The sequence below is a fragment of the Coturnix japonica genome, chromosome 3, assembly GCF_001577835.2.
Source record: "Coturnix japonica isolate 7356 chromosome 3, Coturnix japonica 2.1, whole genome shotgun sequence".
In the NCBI taxonomy this organism is placed as follows: domain Eukaryota; kingdom Metazoa; phylum Chordata; class Aves; order Galliformes; family Phasianidae; genus Coturnix; species Coturnix japonica.
In genome coordinates, this window is record NC_029518.1 from 79,290,914 (window position 1) to 79,310,200 (window position 19,287).

The 19,287-nt window shown below is 43.2% G+C and overlaps 1 protein-coding gene across 34 annotated transcripts in view; it reads left to right on the forward strand.

Moving 5' to 3' along the window:
* DST (dystonin) overlaps positions 1-19,287 on the forward strand; it is a 283,686-nt gene that overhangs the window by 24,358 nt on the left and 240,041 nt on the right. For 26 of the 34 annotated variants that reach the window (XM_015859196.2, XM_015859169.2, XM_032443498.1 and 23 more), the window contains exon 4: positions 7,595-7,802. In XM_015859196.2, coding sequence (XP_015714682.1) covers positions 7,595-7,802 — 208 coding nt within the window. Of the gene's footprint in view, positions 1-5,402; positions 7,442-7,594; positions 7,803-8,275; positions 8,551-19,287 lie in introns of those variants that run through there. The other 8 variants (XM_032443505.1, XM_032443506.1, XM_032443503.1 and 5 more) reach the window with 7 other exon arrangements.

The following is a 19,287-nucleotide window of genomic DNA, read 5'->3' on the forward strand; positions in this document are numbered from 1 at the left end:
ACTCTATTTCTGGACTTGGCCAGTCTCAGTGTTTGTCCCTCAGGCTGTCAGTCCCACTGTATTTCTCCTGCCCTTTCCTCCTGTATGCTGGTTCCGGTGTTTGTCCTCATTGCATTCAGATCATATGGCTTTTTCCTCTTCCTGGCTAAGCAAAGCTGAGCAATCACCAGGAGCATATAAGTAACAGCCTCCTGCCCATCAGATCTGGTGCCTGCATGCCCTTGCTCTTCATGCTTCTTGCCCACCTTGCCATCAGCCTGCAACTATGCCAAGTGACTATTAGGCAGAGAGATCAGCTTTGTCTACATATCTCCTTGTTGGAAGTATCCTGTTCAGCTCCTCAGCAAGGATGATAGGTGTCCTCAGATGGGAGGTAAGAGCTGCGAGGATTGGATTTGTGTGGTCAGTCTGTGGTGGTGGGGCAGTGGCCTGGCAGCTGTAGGTGTCCTGGGAGTCTTTGGTTTGTGAGAGCCAACCTACAGAGGTTTCTGCTGTAATTTCAAACGTGGCCTTGTTTGAAAAAAATCCAGTGAAATCACACCGGTAATCACCTAAGCTCTAGGAATAAATAAAACTATTTAAATTTGTAGAGAATGGCTGCCAGATGATAGGAATGAGCAGATAAGAGTTTAAAAGAAGTTGACTAACTCAGCAAAACCAATAAGTGCTGAGAGGCAATATGATGCAGGCTGTTGCTACAGGGAAGCAAGAGGAGCATTTAAGCAAATGAACGTTGCTATCTCAAAAACTAAGGACCAAGTGTGAATTTCAGGTGTCAGTAGAGGAAAAATACTTCTGATCAAGAGAACAGTAGGTTCTGCAGCAGCTCTTTAGTCAGTGCAGTGAGATCAAAACCACGCTTTCAAAAGATCTACTTTATACTCAGTGGTGCCAGGGATAGCACACGATATTTATATTTCAAAGACTTATCGCTGGCAAATGTTGACAAACTTTTAAGCAAGAAGATAAAAGCTCTGTGTAGAGCTTGATTTAAAATAGCTGTTCCAAAGCCCAGAGTCCTCTCAGTTTTATTTTGTTTTTAATTCTTAGTGTTGACAGAGAAGTACGGGGTATTTTCATCCATCTTGCTCTCAGGCTTCTGAGTCAGCCTTTGTCTCAGCGCTTTCAGGAAAACTCAAGCTTGTGCAGGGAATATTTTCAACCAAACATAAGGGAACCAAAAACGGATTTTAGTACTGAAAGCAATTTGGTAACTTAATTACTATCAGTACCATAGTGTTACAAAATTACTAACTTACCTTAGTTCTTACAATTACCTAACGCTATAGTACTGATAGTTATTAAGTTACCATATTGCTTTCAGTTCTTAGTCCAGAGTGCTTTCACACTCTGATACAGATTTTCTGATTGAGTAATTTTTTATTAAAACAACATATATAAAACTACAGTGAGAAGTTTAGAAGGCTGAGAGAAGTGTCTAAAACCAGATGGTTTCTTATTCTGCATTCTTCCTCTGTTGCACTTTTGCCTCATGGTCTCAACAAGCAGATAAAAGTATCTGTGTCCTCCTCAAACCTTATGTCTGTCCATCGCATTATTCTCTATTCTGTCTGGCAGATGAAGGGGATCTTAACTTAACTGTAACTTAAAATTAATTAAAAATGTTTAGTTAATGGAAAGTTTTTGCAGCAGCTGTATAAAGCAGTCATTTCTTCCACAATAAGTAATTCATGCAAGATTGCGAATTTTGAGGCCATGAAATTGTGATATTTTTGGTACTTCTCACAGTAGTATCTATGAAACACTGATTTTTAAAGATCGTGGAAATAACACTTGTTGATAGGTTTAGTATAAAGCTGAATTAAAACACTCTGTGTACTGTAGCTTCCCAGATGCTCCGAGCTGAAATTATTATTTTCCCTTCTAAGAAATCCTCAGTGACTTTGTCTGCTTCTATCAGTGTAGGTACATTATTTCAGGTTTATGTCCTGCAATTCATATTGGAGAACTGAAAAGAGAAATGGATGAGAAATAGAGGAATGGATTAAATATGAAACACAGCGGGGCTGTTGCACTGATGTAATATTATTCATTTTCAGGTTATGTTCAGAAACAATCACACCTCCATTGGAACAGTTTTACTAAGCAGTGTATTGGGAGAACTGGTGGCTTTGGCACAATGTGGCTACTTCAGCCTGAATGTATTTGGCTCTGCTTACGTCTAGGTCTTACTTGCACAGAATAAAGTGCGCCCTTCTTTCCAACCTATTCCTTTGAAAAAGAAAGAAAAGTTACAAGCAGGTGTTCCTTGCACTGCAATGTACTATAAACTCCAGGGAATTATTCAGCCTTGTTTTTCTCTTGTCCCATTGCCATTTGTAGAAATGGCTGAGACCTGTGGAAATTTTCTGGGCAGTATGTGATCCCCCAGCTCGTCTCATAGTTAACAGGGAATTGCAAATGTAGACCATCTTTCAACTTCTTGCTCCTGAAAATGATCACAAGTACCTGAAGTAAATGAAACAAAAACTTTCTGTAGTGTAATATTCGCTAATTGATTTTAAGTTACAGAAGATGGTATCACTTCAGACCAGTAGGTGTCTGACATGAGAAGTGGTACGGATGCTGCGTTGTTTTATGTTTCATCCAGGAATAAACAATGAATGCTTATTTCTCTCTTCTCCTGCCATTAGAAAGACAGACAATATAAGGACAATGTAAACTGTCCTTACAAAGTAATAATCAGTCTTCATGAGAACTGTTCACTGAGATGTTTAACATAGAAGTAGACCCTTGATGCTTAGAAGCTTCATATTTAAATTATTTACTTTCTAGTTTTCTGCTTTATAACATTATATGAAAAGCCAGAAACTCTGCCCTTACATTTGCACATCCTGTTAAAGAAGGCATTTGCAAATATGGATGTGCTCTTAAATGACTGGCACAGAACCAGAGGAAGAAATACTCATTTAATAGAGCCGAGTCTCCATTGGTGGATTTTTTTCCCTTCCTTGCTCCTCCTTCTTCCTTCCTTTCTTTCACTCTTTTTTTATTATTTTTTAACTTAGCAGAGTTGCTTTTACATTGCCCTTATTTGCACTTTTATTCCTGCATCTGCTTTGAATTTTGATGGTTTCTGACAATTTGAGGACCCGAGGGACTCACACAGCCTGATTGGATACATTGGGTGTTTTGCATTCTGCATTGCATTACAATTTAATCAGGTTAAAGGGGTAAAGATTTTACTAATGGGAACACCCAGTTGTCCTAGATTTTTGTCTTAAATGTATCAAGTTATTTTACTATAAAATTTGATCCACCTTGATATCATTCAATCCAGGATGAAAACAGCATATTAAATTCAACTGATGCTCTAAATTATTTTTAATAATTAGAAGGAACTTTGTTGAAACACATTCAGTAAACCACCATTCAATGTTTTATATCTGCTCATGTTTATTCATTGTCTACAATGAACACCACAAAAGAAAATGTATTCCATAAGCTCTGAAAGAGTTTAGTATGAATGAAACATTAGGAACTCAAATCTAAACTGAGGGTTTAATCTCAGTCAGAAGCATGAGGTGATCTTCTTTTTCTACTTCCCAAAAGTGAAAGGGCCCACTGCAATGGAATTTCTTTTCAAAGAGAAGATTCTTCTGTATTAGGATTCAGTTGCACAGCACAAACCCCAGTATCATAAAGAAGGGTAACTTTACAATGTGATAATCATTTGGTCTCAGCCTCCCAGCTGTTCCTGCTGCCTGAATTGCATGGCAGGCAGTTCAAAGCCTGCTGATGTTCAACTGAATATGAGCCAGCAGTGTGCCCAGGTGGCCAAGAAGGCCAATGGCATCCCAGCTTGTATCAGGGATGGTGTGGTGAGCAGGACTAGGAAAGTCATCCTGCCTCTGTACATGGCATTGGTGAGGTCTCAACTTGAGTACTGTGTTCAGTTTTGGGCACCTCAGTACAGAAAGAACATGGAGGTGCTGAAGCAGGTCCAGAGGAGGGCAACGAGGCTTGTGAAGGGCTTGGAAAATCAGCCATGTGAGGAGAGAGTGAAGGAATGGGGCTGTTTAGTCTGGGAAAAGAAGGCTGAGGGGAGACATTATTGCTCTCTTCCAGTATCTGAAAGGTGCTTACAGCGAGAGCAGGGTTGGTCTCTTCTCACTGGTGACAGGTGACAAGATGAGGGGAAATGGCCTCAAGTTGCGCCAGGGTAAGTTTATGTTAGATATCAGGAAAAACTTTACAGAAAAGGTTGCTAAGCACTGGAATAGGCTCCCCAGGGAGGTGGTTGAGTCACCATCTCTGGATATGTTTAAAAAACATTTGGATGTGGTGCTCATGGACATCGTTTAGCAGAGGGTTGTTAGTTAGGGCAGTATGGTTAGGTTGTGGTTGGACTCAATGATCTTTAAGGTCTTTTCCAACCTGAGTGATTCTATGATTCCATGATGTTCAAAGCGAGTCTCTGCTCATCTTTCCCCTTGAGGAATGATGGTGCAAAACCCAGCAGTGTCCAGGAGATATCAGATCTTGTTTGGGTGTGCCTGATGTGATGGAGGCGTGATGCCGTGTGTCAGCTTACACCATTTGCTGGCTACAGCCTTTTCATTTTTTCCACCTATCATCTGTAGGGCCTTCCTTACCACAAAAAATCCTCCTTTCTCCCCTCAAAAAGAGAATCGTGGCTTGATCCTTTGCCATGCCCCACTTACAAGAAGTGTACTTTTACTGCTTTGAAGCTCCCCCCCTTTACTGGAAACCTGCTATAGCAGTTACAGTGCAGCAGCCACCCTGACTCAGACGGCTGCTGTGTCACTGTCGGCAGGGCACGGCGCGGGTACCGGCAATGATGCGTGCTGCTCTCCGGGATGCTGTAGCTGCCGGGAGCGATGCGGGCTGCGGGCGCTTTGCACCCCCCTGCGGCACTGCCAGGGAAGCCGTGCGTCAGCACTTATGCCCTAACGCAGGCAGAACAGAGCCTAGGTTTGCTTATGTACGACCAACAGGCTTCTGTAGGCATATATACCATGCAAATCCAACAGCTCCCCGCAGCCGTGCCCAACATCAGAGGCGACGGATGAGTCCTCAGCCTAACGAGCAGGAGGAATGCACAGTGTGGGGGAGGCACAAAGTAAGCCATGGCAGCATCAGGGCTGGGGCCTTCCTGCTCCGAGGGCTCAGCCCTGACCTTTGCTGTGTCTCAGCACAGGCAGGGAAGGAGGGCCGTGATCCAGGTTTGAGTGAATTATGTACAACAGGTATCATTTTCACTTGCTTACAGCAATGTAACAATAGAGGTGCCTTCCATATTTTTAATTTTCAACCCAGTATAACCAGTTTGTTTCTTCACATTCTGTCCTGATCAGCCAGGAACCTTTTTGATATTACAAATGTTCTATTATCCACCTCTCCCCCTCCACTCCCGCCCCAAAATTGGTTACTAAGCTGCTCTAATCATGAAATGCTTATTTGAGACTTTCTATCAAAGCTGTTCATTTGCTCAAGCGCAACCAAGCAGTTGTTCAATTTAATTACAAGCATTTTTTTGGATCAGCAAAGCCCCAATTCTTAAAAACACTTTGGTGTTGGATGGTTCTCAGAAATAATGCTGAGGAACAAAGCGGACTGTAACTAATAAGGGAGCTGGCATTGGCATAACTTCTTCACTGTGAGTCTTCCTCTCCAAGTATCCATCTTTTTACTGACAATGAGCATAACGTGATTCCTGAAGAGTTAATAAACCAAAGTAGGTTTGGTTCATGAGCTTTGTTAGTGTGTGCATGAAGGAAAACAACTTAAAAGCATGTGGCTAATGGGAATACACACAGATGCCAAAGGCTATTCTATTTCTGCCTGTTTCATGTAATTCCTCAAAAACGTGGGAGCTGGGTCTCATCACAGAGCTCACCTCCCAGTGCTGTGGTCAGAGGGGCAGCATCCTTGTTCTTAGAATGGTTCTCTCCATAGAGGGCACGGCCCATTCAGTGTTACATAGGGAATGGTCACTAGACAGTGCTTTTTGTTTCTGAGTGTAAGAGCAGCTATGAAAGGAGTTCTTTAATCAGTGACAATGGCTACCAAGGGTTCCTTTGAGGAAAGAGAAACTTTCTGGATAGAAATTATACTGCACTTTGAGAGGTAAACGTAGGGTTGAAATCTCTTTCATCAAAGGTTCAATAACAACTGCCATTCTACTTTGTATATTCCCATTCCTATGTAAATAACAACAAAGTATCACTTCCAGTCTTCCTGTTACAATCGAGGAAGGAAGAAGGTGAAGATGCTGAAAGGCAAAATCTGCCTCCACCCTCATGGGCTCATGAGATCCAAAACCACAGAGCATTACTGAGCACTGATGGAAGGCACAGGCCCAAAGTAGGATGCTGGATTGCAGGGAACAGCACAATGGGGAGCTGTGGACAGGCCACAGGAACCCTATTCTCCTGTTCTGCATCATGCTTACTGAACCTTACTGAGCAGATCGTTTATGTTATTGGCAGTTCTGTGTGTAGCACATCATGCATCACATTGTTTTTCTGAATCATTTGCCTATTTTATGAGAGCCAATAAGAGAACTTCAGACAGCAGAAAGGAATTTTATCAGAACTCATTCACAGCACAGATTTCTTCTGTAAGCAGAGCCACATGGATTTCAAGGCACATCCTAAATAAGAGGGCTCCCAGGCAGGCCTAAAACATAGGCTCTTTTGGTATCCAGCAGCCAGGAGCTGGATGAGGGCTGCCAAGTGCCCAAATGTGTGTGCCTGTCCCAGCTGAGGCTGGTGTAGCCCCTACAATCCGAATACCGTGCCCAGGCCCACATCTGGCTGCGTAATCAAAAGGCAAACACGGTAGCGCCCATCTTGAATCCCAAATCGAAGATGTCGCTGTCACCCGTCCCCTGCAGGCATCGCATCCCTGCAGAGAGAGGGCACAGAGCAGAGGCCCCAGCAGCCCCCCCTCCTGCCCTGTTGACCCGTGTGGGTGCGCTGTATCCTCATCCTCACCTCATCATTCCGACATCTCCACTCCCTTCCTCACCCTTCAGAAAGGACAGCAAGGATGGCAGCAGCCTCTCTCCCCACACTGCATTCGCTCTTATTTACATCTCCAAACGGACTCCCGGGGAAATCTGCCGCCTTCAGCGCGGTGCGGGCGATGCTCACCTCGGCCTCCCCGTGGGACCCCCCGCCCGGGGTCGGGGCCGTGCGATGCGGGCGGCCCTGCGGGGGCGGGCGGGCGTTTTCCTGCCGCGTTCTCGGACCGGCGCCGGCAGCTCTGCCCCTCGCCCGGGCGGGGGAGCCAAACGCCGGCGGTTGGCAGCGGGAGGGTTTGTTGTCACCGCCGGCTTCATTGTGGGAGCAGCGGGCGGAGGGCTCGGAGCCGCGGGCATCCATCCCGCTCAGCGAGGCCCCCGAAGGCCGCCTCCGGGTTCGGAGGATCCCCCGACGGTGTCTCCGAGGCGATGGTGAGCGGCGTTCCTCTCCCCCGGCCCCGGTTTTTGCGTCCCCCCCACCCCACGCCTCAGGGATGTTTTCCCACGCCACGCGTCCGGGCCGGGGACCCCCCGCGCGTCCTCCCGCGCACCGACGGCCCCGTGTGTCTGTGTCTCCCCGTGCAGAGCTCCGGCACCGCGTCCTACCGCTGCTCCATGTCGTCCTCCGCCGATCTCTCCGAGGAGGAAGACCTCAGCCAGAAGTCGGGCACGGGGTCGCCGGCGCCGGGGGACACGCTGCCCTGGAACCTGCCCAAGCACGAACGCTCCAAGCGGAAAATCCACGGCGGTTCCGTGCTGGACCCGGCCGAGCGGGCCGTGCTGCGCATCGCCGGTAAGGGGCGGCGGGGAGCTCCGCGCGATGCCCTCCCGAGCGCGGTGACTAAGCGCTGCGGCCGGGCTGCGGGCAGGTGCGCGCATTAAACTTTGATGCGAAGCAGCAGGGGCCGCGCGAGGGCTGCGGCGTTACCACGGCGCACGGCGGGCGGGGCGGCCGCAGCCCCCGGGCCGTGGGGAGGCAGGCGGGGGGGTTCGGGAGCAGCCGTGTACGTGAACGGGCGCCGGGAGGGATGCGGCGGGTTCGGCGCTCCCGGGGGACTCCGGCTCTTCCTTCCTTCCCTGCTCACTGGGCCCCCCCGTGGGCCGGGGCGCCGCCCGGATCTCCGGTGGCGGCAGAGGAAGGCAGGGGAGCGCAGGGAAGCGCCGGCGGCGGCGCTCGAGGCTCGCCCCGAAGCGGAGGGCCGGAGCCGGGCGGGAGGTAGCCGGGCTGGGGCCGCCCCCTGCGCGCCGCGAGGGGCGGCTGCTGAAACCGGAGCATGGGCGTTTCCTCGGCCGGGCCGGCAGCGTCCTCTTCTGCCGCCTCCTCCCTCCCGCTGGCAGTCTTTTTTTTTCGCCCCTTTAATATTGTTTTTTTTCGCTTCCCGGCCGTTCCCGAGGCTGCTCGCCTTCGGGAGCCGAGCGGGGCGGTGGGCAGCGCTAGCAGCCCCCAGCCATGGCTGGCTACCTCTCCCCCGGCGCGTACTTCTATAGCGAGGAGCAGGAATACCTGCAAGCCTACGAGGATGTGTTGGAGAGATACAAAGGTAGGGCAGCCCAGCAGGTGCAGGGCTGATGGTGCGGGGTGCCCCCCCGGGAGGGAGCGGGCAGAGGGGCCGCGGGGAGTCCGCAACGCGCTCTGCTGATGCGGGGGGAAAGGCGACGACTAGTGCTGGTGGCTTTTCTTTTTTATTCGTCCCCCCCACCGCCTTTCCCTATGAACCGCTGGCAGCATCTCCTGTCCATTTAGCTACCTGCTTCTGCTGATTTTCCATCGTCTTTTTAATCTTGTTTTTGTAGCCAGGCAAAGGGGGACGTAGCACCTGAGTTTTGTCATTGAATGCAGGGAAAATACGGGAAAATAAGAGGCACTTAACGTGACGAAGGTTCATGCAACTAAATGTTGCTCATTAGGTGTGTAAATTACGCGGCTTTTTGAAACTAATTGGAATAGAAGATATCGTTTGGGAGATGTGTTTTGAAAGCTCTGTTCAGAGCATTGGCCCCTACAAAATGTGCAAGTGTTACAGGTCTGAGCTTAATTTAAGTGCAAACGTTTAGAGCGAACAGCTCCGATCAGATCCCGGTCCCAGAAATAGTTGTTACGGTGTCACAGCACATGCTGGCATTTGCTGTGCTGAGTAATTCAGTGATATTTGGGAAAAAGATTGGTTCCGTTTTATATCTGAAATGCTTATTGTGAAAAGTTGTGGCTTTTCAGCCCTATGTTTGCATTCAGTTGTGAAGGTTTTGGTTAAATGGATCCCGCTGATGGGAAAGGGAGTGGCATGATGTAAGGCAGCTTGATTTGATGATCCTGATAGCGGATTTTCTTTAATCCTGGTTGGTTTTGGCAAAGTCTTGAAAAATAAGAAACGCTCTGGATGGCTGCTGTGAAATGGAACCTGGCAGCCTGAGCACGCTGGGTACCTGTGCCACTTGCATTTCATGTGTCATTAACAGCATTGGCTAATGACTCCTTTGTGTCTGTTGCCCATTGTGTCAGTGCAGCTAAGGAGCATGTGCACCACTTTGATACTGAAATGCATTAATGCATTTTAGATGAGGAACAGTTCTGGCTTGGAATAGATCATCTTCAAAGGGACACCTTTACTTTATGCTCAGTTTCATTTTTTTTTGGTCATCAATTAATTTGTATGTAGCTGAATTAATGTTTGCAAATGTTTAAAGCGGGTGGGCTGTTCATTCTGTAAACAAACAAACAAAAAAACAGCTGAACAACACTGGGGGAAGCTATTCTCCTGTCCTGATTCTAATTTAAAATACCTCTATTCTGCTTCACATTACTGTAAATTTGTGGTTCAGCTCAGGTTTAGTGAGGTTTGTTCTCCCACCAGTTTGTTTTACAGGTCTGGGAGAGACCACAGGCTTAATTTCCTTATTTCAGAGAGTTTAACTGCATGAGGACTGAGATATTTGGTTTGTCAGTGTTGGTGGGCAAATGGATTTTCATTAAAATAAACTCCTAAAACTAATTCACATTTTTAATAAGAAATAAACTCTGGCAGCGTTTGAATTGATTGTGTTGCGGGGGCTGCGTGGTGCCCATTGACATGTAGCTCACAGTGATAGCTGAGTCCTGCAATTGCTTAGGAGGATCCAATTTCTGCTGCCTTAATTTTTAGTGTCACATTGAGTATACCGGCATGCTGTGCTTTGCTGTTTGAGGAGTACTTTATTCAGCCATTGGGAGCAAAGGTGAAGATTCAGACTTGTTTTAATTATGATATATTGGAAACCTGGAGAAAGCATTATTTTCCAAAACGTGTTTCCAAGCTGCTCGTGATTTCCCATCGGAGTCCCAGTGGTATGACTTCACTGCAGTGATTGTTGTGCTGATGACTTGCTATGGGAGCTGATCTAATCAGAAAGGAATTGCTACAATATATGCTTTGAAGAGGGAGTGCCATTTCTCCACATTTCTCAGTTCTGTAAACACTGCCTTTATTGTTTTTTCTGAACCAAATGCAAAACATGTTGCCTTGGTTTTAAGGTGAGCTTCAATCATCAGCGCTAATGCTAACGTTTCTTTTTTTAGGAATTTATTTCCTCTCCACAAGAGCAGAAGGCTCTTGTGTTCATTTCGGGCGTTATCAGGGTGCCAAACTATGTGTGCCCCAGCTGTTGAGTGCTGTAACTAGCAGAGTCAGCTGTGCAGGATTCACCGCCTGCCTTGGAAGGCCTGGGGTCATGTGATGCTGCATCATCAAGACATCCGGGCCTTTGGATTTGGGGGAAAAAAATAATCACACTCCTGTTAGAAGGTAGAAAATTCAGATTTTGCTCCTCGTCTTTTTCATTGACCAGAATGGGCTGCAGGGCTGGAAGGCTGTGCAGAGTCAATGACTTTGTTGCTTCAGCTGTGGAAAGCAGAGTATGTGTGTGTCTCCACACTCTGCCTGCTGACCACGTCTGTGGCTGTGACAGTAAATAATTAGGCAACTGTTGGCTAAATCTGAGATAGCACAGAGGAGCTGTTTGCCATGGGAGAAAACGCTGTTTTCTGACTCCTGGTCAGTTCTATTGCTGGCCATCATGTTTTTCTTCTTGCTTCGCTTGTTTCAATGGCAGTATTTCTGAAGTATTTTAATGGATAGAGGAAAAAATGTCATGTTATCTTACAGGATTCAGAAATCATATCCAGTCAAGCTACTTAAGGGCACAAGTTGCTGCTATAAATTTCTATAGGTGCTACTGACATAGGCAAAGCCTTTATTGCAATAGGGGCATTGAAGCTTCCAGCGTATTTTGCCAGAAATATTTAATGCATTTCATATCTTGTTTGTGATTGAACAGGAAGATGAGAAATAATGCAAATATATCTGGAAGTTCAGCTTTATCTAAAACTGCATTGGATTCCTCTGGGAGGTTGTAAATGAACTTTAAAAATCACCATTGCCTGGGAACTAAAAATAATGGAATTATTGTTAGCTGCAGCCTTACTGATACGTTGTTTCTTCTGACTTCATAATAAGAAAATGTCCAGTAGCATTTGGATACATTTGAGTTTAGAAATATTGGATGACCATCTCTACCAGATGGGGTAGTTGTGTGTTGTTGCATTCTGACACGACTTGGGTGTTAAAGATCTGAAGATGTCGGTACGTGCAGTGCATTCATTGGATTTAGTCTGGCATAGATCTTAAGTGATAAATCAAGACTTACATTATATGAGTCCTCTATTTTTCCCCCCTTTTTTTCTGTAGCAAATATTTAAATTCCAGTTGCAGCAGCCCTCTTTTTTTTTTTCTTGCAAAACTTTGAACAGTTGTGTAACAAAGTTTCCTCCCTTTAACATCATTATTGAAACAGAAACGCCTAATGATGACAACAAGGTTGTTTTTTCTGGCAAAGGGCAATTTCATAGAGAGAACTATGAAGGAGATTACAGTTATTTAACAATGTTCTTAAAACTGCATAGATTCTAGAAGTTGAAAATATATGAGGCTTTCTGGTCCACACAGACCTTTAAGTGCTGTGAATTTGTGAATCATAGAATCACAAGGTTGGAAAGGACCTACAAGAGCATCTATAGTCCATCTGTCCTCCCTTTGCCATACCTACAGAAAATCACTAAACCATATCTTCTAGCTCCTTATCCATCTACATACAATTGGCCTGCATTGTTGTTGATGAGAGGAAAGGTGCCACATAAATGTTTTCTTTGGATTGGGTGCATGGCCTCTGCTTCTTTAGAATGGTGCCAGCTTGCTGCAGAAGGGGCAGGTCTGGGGCTGTGCAGAGCAAAAGCCAGGCTGGGTTTCAACTTTGTTCTGTTCTGCTTCAGTTATAGCATTTCTCTTTTGACTAAAGAAATGTCATTCTGTGTTTCCAGCAGAAGCATCTTGAACAGCTTTGTTTTCTGAGAAACAAGTCGGTGTTGGACAAGAGCTAGTGGTCCATCTGTTGTGTTTGGTTGCCTGAGTAGGGTTCAAGGCAATGTCGTTTGTGTGTTGCAGTGCTCTACTGAGGGTAGATTCAAGTAAAGCAATCCTCAAATTGTTTGGGTATTGTTTTTTGAATTACTATCTGAATGCTTATCATCCATGGCCATTAGAGTGACTTCAGAAAGGGATAACTTTGCTCAGAGCAGGTGCTGAAAACGAAGCTGCTTCAGTGTTTTAGGAATTTGGAATTTCCTGCATGTGTTCAGTGTCAGACTTAGACCTGACTCTGAAATCAGTGATTTTCTGTAACTTCTCATTTATATTCTGAACTCAGGAGCCTTAATGACAACATCCAAAAATCTTGTTCTGGGCTCTGAGTCAGCGCTTCTGCTTCAGGGCTTTGGGTTTTGCATTCAGAAAGAAATACTTATGGGTAACTGACTTTGATTTAATTCTTCTTATTTCTTTGGTGTAACAAAACCCGGTGGCATATAAGTGTCAGTTTTGCAGGCTGTGTAAGGAATTTCCATCTCTGGTGTTAATCCCTCACCTCTCCTCAGGTGCTGTTACCTTCAAGCCCTGGAACTGATCACTTTGGTATTCAGAGAAATAGGATCGTTCATTTGCTACTCAGTGCAGGTGCATGTAGATTACCTGGCTGTGCATCACTCAGTCCTTTGTCAGCACCCAGGTTTTCGGCATGGTGACACTGTGGCTTTCTTTCCATGAATATTGTCTACAGCAAGTCAGCCTCCCTTGGAATATGAAGTATTTGAGCTGACAGAAAGTGTGTTCAATTAAGGATGGAAAAGTAATGACGTTTGTGTTGTGAAGTCAGGCAAAATTAATGGACTCCTTGGGCCACATGAAAAATTTACAACTTGTGCCTTTCCTTTAAGCAAAAAGCCTTGTTGCCATTTTGGTTTGTACTGCTCGGGGATGGGATTATTTCAAGTGTGCCTCATTCTAAATATGAACCAGATCTTGCTGATTTGAGTTGTGCGAGTGGTTTGCTTGAAATCGGTTGAGGAAATCTTAGTTTTGTTGGAATCAAATACTGAGAACCTGAATGCCAGCCAATTCAGTGAGGCTTTGTCTGTGTGAAAGTCTCAGGATGGTTTCTGAAGCTGGGTTGGATGGTGTGCATGATCTGTGGTTCTGTCGCCTTGGCTTTAAAAGATACTTGCTTGGGTGACTGAGGGAGGTGGGATTTTGTATCAAGTCAAATATCTTTGAGAGGTGAATTAGGGCAGAGGTCAAATGAAGGTCTGTTAAATTGCTTTTTTGGTACTTCCCAATTCCCACAGTCAGCAAAATTGTAAGCAGCAATCACAAGAATATTCATTATGGCCTTTTTATGGCCTAATCCAGGAGTTGGCGAAGCATGGAAAAATCAAGAGAAAAATCAATTTCAGACATCATTGTTCAAAAAGGCTACAGAGCTTTTTGGGTGAGGGGGATTTCATTATTTATCATGATCTAGTTTGCTTATCTTTAGCAACTTTTGCATGGAAAATCAGATCATATATTCCTTCTTTTTTTTTCCCATGCTGTTTAAAGCATGCATAATTCAGAGAATTTACTCCGCCATTTTGCTAGATCTACAACACGGGCTTAGAATTAAGTACTGTGTAGAATAAAAAATGGGCTTATTCACATGCCTAAAGTTAAGCGCAAGTATTTTAAAAGTTCAGGCTTAAAAGAATAAAGACTTGTAAATGTCAAATATGAATGCAGCTTATTGCTGCATGCCTAGAATGTTTCCTGTAAAACATAATTAAAGCTGTTCAACTTAACAAAGCCTTGATTTTTCTATGGTGGGTGAAAATATTCATGTACTGAATGCTTGCAGTCAGCCCCGCTTTCAAACAGGTGAAACAATACTCATAAAGACACTTCAGTCCCTGAGTCTGATCCTGAAGGCATGTTCAGGGCAGGACTTAGAAGTTATCTGTGTAGGCAGGCTCCAGTGCTTTTCTGGGAGCACTGGCCTCAGCCATCCACCTGCAGAGGCCTCTCCCATGTCTGGGGCCGAGGATTATTGGGGTGTACTCTTGCTCAGTAATCCTTCAGGACACTAGAATTTAGCCTTAGATGCATTAAATTAGCCTGTTTCCTGATTTAATTTTATTATGCTTACATATGTTTTTATTTTTTATATTTTTATTTTTTTTAGTGGAATATAATTGATCAGTGTTTTTTCTTTTTATGTGCATTTTAAGTGCAGTTAAACTGTCGATAGTTGCAAAGAAATCTGACAAAGGTTCTAAGGAAATATGTTGAGGGTTAAATTCTGCGCATTGCAATTACACAATTAGTGTAACTATTTCTGTAAGACAAGGAGGATTAGGCCTCTGATGGGCTTTTCAGTAGCATAGGCCAAAATCTGCTGTTGATTATAGCCACATGGCCCTCCTGAACTCAATTGGTTCTTCAGTATGTTTTTATAGTTCAGCTTCATAGCTAATGCATGAAATTACAGTATTTAATTAATGTATTCTACAATGCATATAAATACAGATCAGCAATTAAGCAGGGTTAATAGTTTAATAGTGTTGGAAAACGAAGTTACTTTGGACTGAGATTCGGGTATCCAGCTATCTGACAGCTATGATACTTAACACCGCTTGGATCTAAAATTAGTTGGGCTCTTTTACAGTGGTATTAAGAGAGAAGCAAATATGTTTTAGGTCATGAAATGGGTAAAAGTCTGATTGTTTGTACATCTTTTGAAGTGACATTGCAGACAAGATGCTGCTGAGAATGTAAATGAACAGCAAAGTCCCTGAAAGTCTTTTATAGGGTACTTAAAAGAGTACCCCTACCTCCTGTTTGCAGACTTCTGTTCTGCCTGGTCAAGTTACAGCCACAGCACTCCTCATGTGACAAGGTCTCTTAGGCACAGTAGAAGAAGAAAATGTGTGTGGTAATTTGGATAGGCATTTTACAGCAATAATAATAATGGTAATTCATCCTGAGCAGTTCTTGCAGAAGAGGTTTTTTGTTTTCTTTTTAAGAGCAGAATGGCACTTGTGATACTGTGGTTTTTGCTTGAACAAAACTTCTGTTAAATTTGGCAGAAGCTGAGAACTTAGCTGTCAATGTTTATCAATATTTAATGTTTTAAATTACCTCTCCTTTAGATAAATTTTTAATCTAGAGAAAAAGGATTTACATTATGTCCTAGAAATTAGGAAATGTCTCAAGCAATTCTCTTGAGAGAAGCTGCTGTTGTGCAGGTGTCCATAACTTCTGGGAACAAGGTATTTTTGCTAACATGCTCCTGGTTTCAGTGTAAAATGCTTTCAAAAGCACACATAGCAGTTACATTGCTATCCCAAATGACTATTAAAGGCTGCTTGTGCCTTTGAATTTCTCTTTTAGTGACTATATGTTGTTCAGGTCACTACTTAATGCTTGAAACTGAATAATCGTGTTGTGTTTTACAGATTAGTTATGAAATTAGAACTCTGTTTTCACAAGGATTGTTGATACAGTATTTTATCTGGAGGAAAGTTCATCATAATTTTCAGAAGGGAAATTGGTTTTAGAAATAAAAAGTATGTTTTTGAAAATACAGATTCTTCCTTTGTATTGTAGAGCAAACATTTTTTTTCTCAGGCTCTGTGACTTCTATCCAGTTTTTAGAGAACAATTGCTAATTTTTTTTTTGGCAGATAAGTTTTGTTGACTTCCAATTTACAGTAGAGTTGAAGTGGAATTTGGCTCAGAAACTCTTTAAAGGAGAGAAGAACAGACACAGATGAACTACAGGAAGAAAGCCAAAGTTGATTAGGTCCCTTGATGAAATTACCTTATAATTTTATCATGCTCAACAGGATCCTTTTGTGTTGTCCCATTTCCATTTGTTAAAATAGAGCCTTTGTTAATAGAATCCATATGCTCTTAGTGAGGCCAGATCTGGTCTACCCCAGGGAGTAACAACCCAAATTCTAACTTGCTGCTTCTTTCTGTTGCAAAATGTATTAAATGAAATCAAGTTGATTCATGTAAATATATATAGAATCATAGAATCCTTAGAGTCAGAAGGAGTCTGACTTCCCTGCAATTGAAGAGGGACATCCATGGCTAGATCAGGTTGCCCAGGGCCTTATCCAGCCTGGCCTTGGAAGTCTCCAGGGATGGGGCATCAACCACATCATCAAGCAACCTATTTCAGTGCCTCAACACCCTCACTGTAAAAGACTTTTTCCTTGTATGTAACCTATACCCTTTTTGAGTTTGAAACCATTTCCTCTTGTCCTATCATCACAGACCCTGCTGAAGAGTCTGTCCTCTTCTTTCCTGTAGCTCCCCGTTAGATACTGAAAGGCTGTGATCACGTCATCTTGCAGGCTTCTCCATGCTGAATGCATCATAGACTTGTGGAAGTTCAGGTACCTCACGTGGTTGTGAACCTCATGTGGGAGGCTCTAACTGATCTGGTGGCCTGCAGTTGACCCTGATCACAAGGCTCCCTTTGCTGCCTTGGTCTCTGTCACCCATAGGCTTTTGACTTGCTTATGGCTGTTCTTTAAGGACAGCTCTTCTAAATGTGTTTCTACTTAAATTGTTTATCCATGAAAAAGCAAAAATTAGAGTACATTTCCTTCAGATTTTGTACTACACTGAACCAATTCAGCAGTCCAGACAACACTGAGCAGCATCAAATCTTCATAATCTGTAATTCATTTGTAAACATCACTTTAGTGTCTGAGAAACAAAACGTTTGTGTCTTGATATATTGACTATGATACTGAAGCTTTTTTTCCCCTAGCTTTAGTAATAACATAATACTCAAGAGAATTTAAAGAATTAAGTTTACACTTTTGACAGCATGTGCATCATCACAGTAATTTGCAATTTAATACCAAATGTATGGATTTCATTAAATAACTTTAGAAAGCAGGCAATCATCTTTATTCTGTGTGTGAAATATATTCTGAAGTTGGCACTACAAGTGGATGCCTGGATGTAGCATTTTCAGTGAGCAACACTGAATAGTCTGTTGGAGGTTTAGATGTGCTACTGAAGCGTATATACTTGTTTCATGCTCCCTTCCCATCTCACACAGCTCACCTGCTGTGTGCAACCAGGATGAGTAATTATGCAATACCTTAGAAGCTCTTCTTCATCTTAACTGCATTTTAAATGCCCAAGAATTGTTTCCATGTATTAGCTTAATTAATCAGCCAATAAATAATTATAAGGTGATTTATTTGCCCATTCTTTTTCCTCAGTAAATAAACATTTGCAGTATTAATCACAATCACTTTGACATTTAGTGTTGACTGATGGTTTAGATGCTATGTGAGATAGAGGATTCTTTCTGCAATTTGGTTTTGTCAGGCTAGCAAACAAGAAAAGAAGGATCTCATTAACATTTTGGGTTTCCTCTTCATTTTTTTTCTGTATTGTAGTCAAATGCTTTTAGTTGTGATTAAAAATGTCAGCTTCTACAACTTCTCTATGCTTTTAAGTTCTTCCATAACATAGTAAGCACTGAATGACTGTACATGCACTTTAATGCTCCTCCTACTGATGTGCTTTGGGAGGTGAGGCATCATGATTGCATATGGTACTCTTTGTTGCATTGTTGTGTTATGTTAAATGTCTTTGACAAGTGTTTAAGAACTCACTCCACTTTTTTTTATTCTTATTTTTCCCTTTTAGATAGTTCTACTATTCCAGGCATATGACTTTATTTTTCTCTTTGCCTGCAGTAAGCAATTTTCCACTGATGGCCTTAGTAGTTCAGGGATGCTCAGCTTGTTTTTTCATTTCAAGTACTTTTTTACTCTCTGTTCAAATGATATTCATTTCTAGTCATAGCCTAATAATCTTTCCAGATTTGATAGGTTGTTTATGAGACTTCAAATTCTGGACTTCCTCCTGTCTGAATACATTTGCATCACTAGAGAATATCCAACTTTATTTTATTTGCTTCCTTCTCCAAACCAAATGCAGAATGCACTCATGATTTCTGGAAAACCACACCATTCTTTTCACGCTGGAAGGCAGCCAAGATTCAAGAGTTAGCTATTCCATAAGTCGTTTTTCAGGCTATGAAAGGATTACATGCTGTTTCTAAGTTGCTTTTAGCCTGTTCCTTCATGAAAAGAAAAATCTTTCCAAAGCCTTTGGGAATATACATCCATTCTCTGTATGAAACTATATGAGTGCATATATACATACACACCTTTTTGTCTTTAACTCAGAGAAGGCGAAGGAATTAGAGGAATTTGATTTATCATTCCAGAGATGACGGCAGTTTGGCTTTATATTCTGAATATCTTTGCCAGTTGTGGATTTATTTATTTATTTTTAGTTATGTTTTCCTATTACTTCCTAGTGGAACTAATGAGCTAAATCAGTAATTTCTCAAGCTTCTTCATTTATAATGAAAATAATCTGGAGAACAGCAGTAAATTATAGGGCCTGTTTTTATAAGCAGTCTTTCTCTCTGATGTCTTAGTTCTTTTGGAATTTTCAATAAAGTGATGGTAGCTGGCTGTGCAAGCTGTTTAGAGATAGCTGTGTTTGGACACTTCACCATTTCTTCTTTGAGGTTCCTTCTTCTTAAAGATGCATGTTTTTCTGTAAGGGCTGTTGTGAAGAAAGGAATCTCAGATTCACAGATCACAAAATCATAGAACTGTCTTCTTCAAGACTAAGTCTTCACTTCTTACCCTAACTCTGTGCTAAATCACATCTCTGAGCACCACATCCAAACAGCTATTAAACACATCCAGAGATGGTGACTCTGTCATGGCACTCAGGGAAGTGGTTTAGTGATGGGAATTGGTAGATCAGGTTGATGGTGGACAGGGCGATCTTGAAGACCCTTTCCATTCTCAATGATTCTGTGATTCTGCT